Raw genomic sequence first — 10,631 nt, 5'->3', positions numbered from 1 at the left:
CAATTTCATTGTATCCCCATGTACAATGACAATAAACGATTCTGATTCTGATTTTATCACTTAGACACAGATGGAGAACCATATCAACTGGATTGGTAACAGCAACAACCACCGACCAAGCCGGCAAGCCCTGGCAGAAAAGATCCCCACAAGAAACACTGCAGGCTGTTCCATAAAAAATATAGTTTTACCATTGCCTTGCAGATCACAGTTGAAGTGGTTTAGTTTTCCTAAAAAAATTCAGAATGATTGAAGTTACAGGTGAACTTTTAGACAACATTTGATCCAAAAAGGTCCGAAAACGTCTTTTTAGGCAAAACTGCAAACACCTATTTTTTTGCATAACTTATCTTTCAAATATCAGCACAAAAAAATTAAAAACGGTAGGGATCTGTGTTTGCTGCCTTCCATATTTTTTTCAGACTTAAAAGTGTAACAGATGATTTATAAAAAATCCTTTTTCATCCAAAAACCTGTGTTAAATCTGTCTAGACTCCAAACAAACATTTTTTTATGGTAACTTATGTTTCAACAATCGACACCAATTTTCACAGACCTATAGCTGAACATGTCCCATAGCTCCCTGAATATTTTCATAGATATAAAATGAACTGGTCATTCTAACATCTGGCATTCTAACATCTAACATCTTACATGTCAAAGCCTCTCTCAGCCTGGCTCTGCTGAAGGAGTCGTGTTACAACCCCGCCCCCTCCTGCTGGGACCCCTGCTATGTAAATTAGCAAGCAGTGAACAGAGAGATGAGGAGTAAGAATGGCCATTACTCAGGCATGCATAATCCAAAGACAGCCAGTTAAACACTGAAAGACATATTTTTTCGGTATGTCTTTCATACATCTTTAGTATTAAAAACTCTCCAAGATGAATGTGCCTGACTCCACCTGCAGGTGGATCACAGACTTCCTGACGGACAGACAGCAGTAAGTGAGGCTGGGGAAGCTCGTCTCAGATACTCGGACCACAAGCACCCGATCCCCCCAGGGCTGTGTCCTTTCACCCCTGTTACTCTCCCTGTACACAAACAGCTGCACAGCTGGTCACCTGTCTGTCAAACTCCTGAAGTTTGCTGACGACACCACACTCATCGGCCTCATCTCTGACGGAGATGAGTCGGCCTACAGGAGTGAAATAGCCAGGCTGGTGTCATAGTGCAGCGCTAACAACCTGGAGCTTAATGCTCTGAAGACAGTGGAGATGACAGTGGACTTCAGGAAGGCCCCAGCCCCCCTCCCCCCTGTCATCCTCTGTGACTCCCCGGTGACCTCTGTGGAGTCCTTCTGCTTCCTGGGAACCATCATCAGCCAGGACCTCAAGTGGGAGCAGAACATCAGCTCCATCACTAAGAAGGTCCAGCAGAGGATGTACTTCCTGAGGCAGCTGAAAGAGTTTCACCTCCCTGAAAAGATGCTGGTAGACTTTTACACCGCCATCATCGAATCCACCCTCACGTCCTCCATCACAGTCTGGTTCGCTGCGGCCACGGCCAGAGACAAGGCCAAGCTGCAACGCGTCATCCACTCAGCAGAGAAGGTGATCGGCTGCCACCTCCCGTCTCTCCAGGAGCTGCACATCTCCAGGACCTGGAGGCGGGCAGCCAGGATTGTAGCCAACCCCTCTCATCCAGGACATAATCTCTTTCGGCCCCTCCCTTCTGGCAAGAGGCTCCGGTCCATCAGGACCAGGACCTCGCGCCACAAGAACAGCTTCTTCCCCACTGCAGTCAGCCTGCTGAACAGTACCCCAACTCCCCCAGGTGACCCCCCCCCCCCCCCCGCCCACCAAAGGACTGTCGGTGCCACTTACAGGCCCCACCATCCCAGCCCATCTGTGCTCCCACTTTAATTCACCTTACTCTACTGTATATAGTGTGTTGTTGTTGTTAACTTAATTTTTAACTTATTCTTAATTGCACTATACACCAAGTCAAATTCCTCGTTTTGTAAAGTGCGCTCTACTGAACCTGCCAATAAAACTTTTTCTGATTCCTGATTCTGATTCTGATTCTATTAATCATTGTTTTTTATTCATTCAAAATGCAATTAAATCAATATTTTATCTTTTTTCTTTTCCTTTTTCTTTTTTTTTTTATCTCTTATATCCTTTTTTATAATCAATGTTTGAACTTCTTTTCCTTTCTATTGTCATGGTTTCAGTTTGTTGTCTTTTTTTTCGCTTTAGTTCTTGTTCTGTCTTGTTTGGTTCTGTTTCCTGTTTTATTTTGAAAGGTTTCCTGTATTGTCATGTTTCTTGAGTTTTACTTCCTTTGGTCCCCATCTGCCCTAATCGTGTTCACCTGTGTCTTGTCTGCCCTGTCTGTATATAAGTCTTGTCTCTGCCTTCCTCCTGTGCTGGTCCATTAACTTCTGCTCATGTTGTTCACGTCTTCTTGTCTGGCGTCCATGTCCCTTGCCATGCCACAGTAAGTTTTTGTTTTTAGTTTTGTCATCCTGCTCTGCAGCGCTTTTTGTTAGTTAAATAAACCCACTTGCCCTGAACCCGTTTGCCTCCCGTCTCTGCGCCTGGGTCCTACCTGCTCTCGAGCCTCCCCCCCACACGACATCTATACATCCAATGAAATTAAACTACAAATCAACAAACACAACTGATAACAAATGTCTCTAAAAAATGATGTGTATATTTGCAGAACCTTAAAAACACCAAACAAATAACAAATGCTTCCCAATTAAAGCACAAAAAATGGAACACAAAATGTAAAACCTAAGTTAGAAATTGCAATTTGAAAAAGATACTTTTTTCAGCAGCTTTTCAAAATCAATCACCAATTCTACTCTTCTGTGGATGAAACAAAGAACTCCAGAACAATGAAGCCATTTCTCTAAGTCTCTCTCACCTTCAGTTTTAAACAAGGTCTGTGAAAATCCACCATACATTGGTCACATGAACTCAGAGACCTGCTAAAAGTGCACAATTGTAAAAGCTCTTTTATATAGACAACTGTTTGTTTGCTTAGAGCTCTAAATATAAAAAAAATGCTTTTCTATCACCTAGACACAGATGGAGAACCATATCAACTGGATTAATAACAGGGTGGCATGTTTAGACAACATGAAGCTGTCCATCACATTTTTGACCTAAACATGTAAACACATCCTTGGCTCTGCGGTTAGGAAATGGTATTTGGGAATCTCTTTATACCAGGAGCCAGCCTGGCCATTGGAACATCGCCACAGTGCCCATCCAGACTGGGACAGCAACGGGGTCCACTTCAGAGCCGTGAGCTGCTGTGTTTAACTCCAGCTGTCCCAGCAAGGGAGACAACTGCAGCAACATCCACTGACCAAGCTGACAAGCCCTGGCAGAAAAGATCCCCACAAGAAAAACACTGGCTCAGGCAGGCTGGTCAAAAAAAAATAGTTTTGCCATTGTCTTGCAGCTCGCAGATCAAGTGGTTTAGTTTTCCAGTAATGTCAGTCAAGAATGCAAGTTCAGATTCACCATATTCATATTCACCATATTCAACAGACATCTCCTCCAATAGCACCTTAAAAATCCTGTGCTGTTTTGCTTTGCAGCTGAGGTTGTTTACGATTTTCAGAATAAGAGTCATTATATGTCCAGAGCCAATCACTTCTGCACATAAGGCCTGCTGGTGAATGACGCAGCAGTAATGCAGACATTTTGGAAAGTCTGGGTCAGCTTTACAGTGAGTGATGAAACCTGTTTGTCTATTGATCATAGCAGGAGTCCCATCTGCAGTCACTGCTACCAGCTTTTCTAATTGTACCTTTTTCTGCACAAAAACTCCTTCACCGTGTTATACATTTCAACTCCTCTTGTAGTTGTCTGTTAGGGCAGATGTGTCAGGAGTTCTTCTCTTGTGGAAACCAAAAGCTATGCTGTACTGTTGCCGTCCACAGACTCATCACACTGGACGTTAACCACCTGCACTTTGCAAGATCCCGGTCCAGCTAATTGGCCAAGTTATCAGACATAGCTGACACTCATCTAGACATTGTAGTGGAAATTGAATGAGTTCTATTGTTCTCATCCTTAGGGACAGTGATAGCAATTATCATCATTGCTTGAATTTTTTTCATGCTATATGCAAAAGTCTTTGTCCCTTAAGGCAACAGATTACAGCCCCCCCCCCCCCCCCCCCAGGCTGCTGTCGTATTAACAATAGCTTGGAGCTCCAGAATGGACAAGAAAAAACGACGAGAATGGCTCGAGCAGGGCGTTGCTCACGGGGCGGTCGCTCGTGCCATGCGGTCGCACGTGCTCGGGCCCGCTAAATGCTACTTGTAGCTTTAATTATTATTATTATTTTTCTTCCGACGGAACAGTCGCCTTTTTGAGGCCTTTAACATACCCCAAAACTCACCAAATTTCGCACACACATCAGGAGTCGCGAAAAATTTTATATTTTATGGGAGACTGACATGGGTGCACAAAAATGGCTCGATAGCGCCACCTACAAAATTTGTTTTGGCGAGCCCCGCCACATGCTTTGACATACAAGCTTGATTTTTTCAAGGAATGTCCATCAGATGGAAACCTACAAAAAAGTCTCCTGGGACCAAGCTGTCAGTTGCACAGGAAGTCTGCTATATTGATGTCAATATGTCATTTTTGCTGCATTTTGGACATTTGCAGGTCTCGTTCTAGAACGAACTCCTCCTAGAGATTTATGAATAATGACTCCAAACTTTGGTTTTGTAAACTAGACCCATGTCCGATGTTAAATTGCGAAGCTTTTAAGTTTTTACGGTTGTTTGTGACCGTGGCGGCGCGTCAAAATTCGAGGTCATTTTGAAAACACGCCATGAAAAGAAAAATGGCCATTATTCAGCCATGCATAATCCAATTTGATCCAAAATTTATGTGCATGATTGCAGTCTGACTCTGAACACATCTGCAGTGGAAGAATCCGGAACAGGTGTAGCGCCACCTGCTGGCAAGAGGAAATGACATGTTTGACTTGGAGCATCACTGCTCCAAGTAGGATGAGCCGACACACCTCAAAATGATATCCACCTGTTAAAAAGCCATTGAAGTTTACTCTGACAAAAAGCCATAACTTTCAATGCGGGGGTGTGGTCGTGACAGAGCGGCGAAGTTGGGCGTCTCGCCATGCACACAAAAGTTGCTCTCACGTGCACATTCCTTGTCCGATCTCACTTAAATTCAATGGAGATGATGATGCTTCCATTCTGAAACCATGGATATGACAATCTTGGACGAGCTCCATAGCGCCACCTAGATATAAACAAATACATTTTTTGTCACATTTTGACCTATCTTTTCTCTGTGCTTTGTCAGACGTTCATAAAATTACAACAGGAGATACTCACAAGGGTCTTCTCTCATTGTTTAAAGTTTCATGGGCGTACACCTGACGGTGCTTGCGCAAGCCACCGCCAAACAGGAAGTGGTTGATTGCGTTGCAGTCAGATAATTAAAAATTCATAAAAAATCAACCGTTTGTATCACGAGGCTGAGATTTCAGAATGAGATGTCTCTTACATATCTCCACCTTAGATATACAGCTCTCGCATGGGTGCACAAAAATGACTCAATAGCGCCACCTACAATGTTTGTTTTCGCGAGCCCCGCCATGTTCTTTAACATACAAGCTTGATATTTACAGGACATGTTCATCAGATGGAAACCTACAAAAAAGTCTCTTGGGACCAAGCTGTCAGTTGCACAGGAAGTCTGCTATATTGATGTCAATATGTCATTTTTGCTGTGTTTTGGTCATTTGCAGGCCTCGTTCTAGAACGAACTCCTCCTAGAGATTTGTGAACAATGACTCCAAACTTTGGTTTTGTAAACTAGACACATGTCTGATGTTAAATTGCGAAGCTTTTAAGTTTTTATGGTCGTTTGTGACCGTGGCGGCACGTCAAAATTCGAAGGCGTTTCGAAATCACGCCATGAAAAGAAAAATGGCCATTACTCAGCCATGCATAATCCAATTTGATCCCAAATTGGTATGCATGATTGTAGTCTGACTCTGAACACATCTGGAGTGGAAGAATACGGAAAAGGTGTAGCGCCACCTGCTGACAACAGGAAATGACATGTTTTACTTGGAGCATCACTGCTCCAAGTAGGATGAGCCGACACACCTCAAAATGACGTCCACCTGTTGAAAAACCATTGAAGTTTACTCTGATAAAAAACATATCTTTCAACGCAGGGGTGTGGTCTTGACAGAGCGGCAAAGTTGGGCGTCTCGCCATGCACACAAATGTTGCTCTCATGTGCCCATTCCTTGTCCAATCTCACTGAATTTCAATGGATATGATGAAGCTTCCATTCTGAACCCATGGATATGACAACTTTGGACGAGCTCTATAGCGCCACCTAGTTATTGTATGGGGCACATTCTGCCCTGTATTTTCTCTTTGCTTTGTCCGATGTGCATGAAATTAAAACTGGAGATACTCAGAAGGGTCCTCTCTCATAATCTGAAGTTTCATGGGTGTACACCTGACGGTGCCTGCGTAACAGGAAGTGGTCGATTATGTGCACCCAAATAATAGAAATTTATTATAAATCAGCCGTTTGTCTCAGGAAGCTGAGATTTCAGAATTAGATGCCTTTAATAACCTCCAGCTTTGATATGTAACACAATAGGGTCTATGAGAAACTTCATACCTCTTTTTTTCCTATACAATTTTGGACTGAACAAAGATTTTTAGCATAAATTCTGTTTAGGTTATCAGCACCAAGAATTCAACTTTCATAGGCATTTATTTGCTACTGCTTCCTAAAAAAATTCAGAATGATTGAAGTTACAGGTGAACTTTTAGACATCATTTCATCCAAAAAGGTCCGAAAACGTCTTTTTAGGCAAAACTGCAAACACCTATTTTTTTGCATAACTTATCTTTCAAATATCAGCACAAAAAAATTAAAAACGGTAGGGATCTGTGTTTGCTGCCTTCCATATTTTTTTCAGACTTAAAAGTGTAACAGATGATTTATAAAAAATCCTTTTTCATCCAAAAACCTGTGTTAAATCTGTCTAGACTCCAAACAAACATTTTTTTATGGTAACTTATGTTTCAACAATCGACACCAATTTTCACAGACCTATAGCTAAACATGTCCCATAGCTACCTGAATATTTTCATAGATATAAAATGAACTGGTCATTCTAACATCTGGCATTCTAACATCTAACATCTTACATGTCAAAGCCTCTCTCAGCCTGGCTCTGCTGAAGGAGTCGTGTTACAACCCCGCCCCCTCCTGCTGGGACCCCTGCTATGTAAATTAGCAAGCAGTGAACAGAGAGATGAGGAGTAAGAATGGCCATTATTCAGGCATGCATAATCCAAAGACAGCCAGTTAAACACTGAAAGACATATTTTTTCGGTATGTCTTTCATACATCTTTAGTATTAAAAACTCTCCAAGATGAATGTGCCTGACTCCACCTGCAGGTGGATCACAGACTTCCTGACGGACAGACAGCAGTATGTGAGGCTGGGGAAGCTCGTCTCAGATACTCGGACCACAAGCACCGGATCCCCCCAGGGCTGTGTCCTTTCACCCCTGTTACTCTCCCTGTACACAAACAGCTGCACAGCTGGTCACCTGTCTGTCAAACTCCTGAAGTTTGCTGACGACACCACACTCATCGGCCTCATCTCTGACGGAGATGAGTCGGCCTACAGGAGTGAAATAGCCAGGCTGGTGTCATAGTGCAGCGCTAACAACCTGGAGCTTAATGCTCTGAAGACAGTGGAGATGACAGTGGACTTCAGGAAGGCCCCAGCCCCCCTCCCCCCTGTCATCCTCTGTGACTCCCCGGTGACCTCTGTGGAGTCCTTCTGCTTCCTGGGAACCATCATCAGCCAGGACCTCAAGTGGGAGCAGAACATCAGCTCCATCACTAAGAAGGTCCAGCAGAGGATGTACTTCCTGAGGCAGCTGAAGAAGTTTCACCTCCCTGAAAAGATGCTGGTAGACTTTTACACCGCCATCATCGAATCCACCCTCACGTCCTCCATCACAGTCTGGTTCGCTGCGGCCACGGCCAGAGACAAGGCCAAGCTGCAACGCGTCATCCACTCAGCAGAGAAGGTGATCGGCTGCCACCTCCCGTCTCTCCAGGAGCTGCACATCTCCAGGACCTGGAGGCGGGCAGCCAGGATTGTAGCCAACCCCTCTCATCCAGGACATAATCTCTTTCGGCCCCTCCCTTCTGGCAAGAGGCTCCGGTCCATCAGTACCAGGACCTCGCGCCACAAGAACAGCTTCTTCCCCACTGCAGCCAGCCTGCTGAACAGAACCCCAACTCCCCCAGGTGACCCCCCCTCCCCCCCCCCGCCCACCAAAGGACTGTCGGTGCCACTTACAGGCCCCACCATCCCAGCCCATCTGTGCTCCCACTTTAATTCACCTTACTCTACTGTATATAGTGTGTTGTTGTTGTTAACTTAATTTTTAACTTATTCTTAATTGCACTATACACCAAGTCAAATTCCTCGTTTTGTAAAGTGCGCTCTACTGAACCTGGCAATAAAACTTTTTCTGATTCCTGATTCAGATTCTGATTCTATTAATCATTGTTTTTTATTCATTCAAAATGCAATTAAATCAATATTTTATTTTTTTTCTTTTCCTTTTTCTTTTTTTTTATCTCTTATATCCTTTTTTATAATCAATGTTTGAACTTCTTTTCCTTTCTATTGTCATGGTTTCAGTTTGTTGTCTTTTTTTTTCGCTTTAGTTCTTGTTCTGTCTTGTTTGGTTCTGTTTCCTGTTTTATTTTGAAAGGTTTCCTGTCTTGTCATGTTTCTTGAGTTTTACTTCCTTTGGTCCCCATCTGCCCTAATCGTGTTCACCTGTGTCTTGTCTGCCCTGTCTGTATATAAGTCTTGTCTCTGCCTTCCTCCTGTGCTGGTCCATTAACTTCTGCTCATGTTGATCACGTCTTCTTGTCTGGCGTCCATGTCCCTTGCCATGCCACAGTAAGTTTTTGTTTTTAGTTTTGTCATCCTGCTCTGCAGCACTTTTTGTTAGTTAAATAAACCCACTTGCCCTGAACCCGTTTGCCTCCCGTCTCTGCGCCTGGGTCCTACCTGCTCTCGAGCCTCCCCCCCACACGACATCTATACATCCAATGAAATTAAACTACAAATCAACAAACACAACTGATAACAAATGTCTCTAAAAAATGATGTGTATATTTGCAGAACCTTAAAAACACCAAACAAATAACAAATGCTTCCCAATTAAAGCACAAAAAATGGAACACAAAATGTAAAACCCAAGTTAGAAATTGCAATTTGAAAAAGATACTTTTTTCAGCAGCTTTTCAAAATCAATCACCAATTCTACTCTTCTGTGGATGAAACAAAGAACTCCAGAACAATGAAGCCATTTCTCTAAGTCTCTCTCACCTTCAGTTTTAAACAAGGTCTGTGAAAATCCACCATACATTGGTCACATGAACTCAGAGACCTGCTAAAAGTGCACAATTGTAAAAGCTCTTTTATATAGACAACTGTTTGTTTGCTTAGAGCTCTAAATATAAAAAAAAATGCTTTTCTATCACCTAGACACAGATGGAGAACCATATCAACTGGATTAGTAACAGGGAAACATGTTTAGGTTTAAACTTACATCAATAGACAACATGAAGCTGTTCATCACATTTTTGACCTAAACATGTAAACACATCCTTGGCTCTGCGGTTAGGAAATGGTATTTGGGAATCTCTTTATACCAGGAGCCAGCCTGGCCATTGGAACATCGCCACAGTGCCCATCCAGACTGGGACAGCAACGGGGTCCACTTCAGAGCCGTGAGCTGCTGTGTTTAACTCCAGCTGTCCCAGCAAGGGAGACAACTGCAGCAACATCCACTGACCAAGCTGACAAGCCCTGGCAGAAAAGATCCCCACAAGAAAAACACTGGCTCAGGCAGGCTGGTCAAAAAAAAATAGTTTTGCCATTGTCTTGCAGCTCGCAGATCAAGTGGTTTAGTTTTCCAGTAATGTCAGTCAAGAATGCAAGTTCAGATTCACAATGTTCATATTCACCATATTCAACAGACATCTCCTCCAATAGCACCTTAAAAATCCTGTGCTGTTTTGCTTTGCAGCTGAGGTTGTTTACGATTTTCAGAATAAGAGTCATTATATGTCCAGAGCCAATCACTTCTGCACATAAGGCCTGCTGGTGAATGACGCAGCAGTAATGCAGACATTTTGGAAAGTCTGGGTCAGCTTTACAGTGAGTGATGAAACCTGTTTGTCTATTGATCATAGCAGGAGTCCCATCTGCAGTCACTGCTACCAGCTTTTCTAATTGTACCTTTTTCTGCACAAAAACTCCTTCACCGTGTTATACATTTCAACTCCTCTTGTAGTTGTCTGTAAGGGCAGATGTGTCAGGAGTTCTTCTCTTGTGGAAACCAAAAGCTATGCTGTACTGTTGCCGTCCACAGACTCATCACACTGGACGTTAACCACCTTCACTTTGCAAGATCCCGGTCCAGCTAATTGGCCAAGTTATCAGACATAGCTGACACTCATCTAGACATTGTAGTGGAAATTGAATGAGTTCTATTGTTCTCATCCTTAGGGACAGTGATAGCAATTATCATCATTGCTTGAATTTTTTTCATGCT

The 10,631-nt window shown here is 43.2% G+C and overlaps 1 protein-coding gene across 1 annotated transcript; it reads left to right on the top strand.

Annotated features, from left to right (window-relative positions):
• The first annotated feature begins 444 nt into the window (after nt 1-444).
• On the top strand, nt 445-8,961 carry LOC144992309 (uncharacterized). The gene is made up of 2 exons (XM_078947998.1): nt 445-2,246; nt 8,775-8,961. The coding sequence occupies exon 1, from the start codon at nt 1,216-1,218 to the stop codon at nt 1,861-1,863; it is 648 nt and encodes a 215-aa protein (XP_078804124.1). The 5' UTR covers nt 445-1,215; the 3' UTR covers nt 1,864-2,246; nt 8,775-8,961.
• The last annotated feature ends 1,670 nt before the right edge of the window (nt 8,962-10,631 follow it).

The sequence above is a fragment of the Oryzias latipes genome, chromosome 5 (genome assembly GCF_053564925.1).
Source record: "Oryzias latipes strain Hd-rR chromosome 5, Olatipes_Hd-rR_3.1".
Lineage (NCBI taxonomy): Eukaryota > Metazoa > Chordata > Actinopteri > Beloniformes > Adrianichthyidae > Oryzias > Oryzias latipes.
This window is presented reverse-complemented; position numbering and strand designations above follow the sequence as displayed.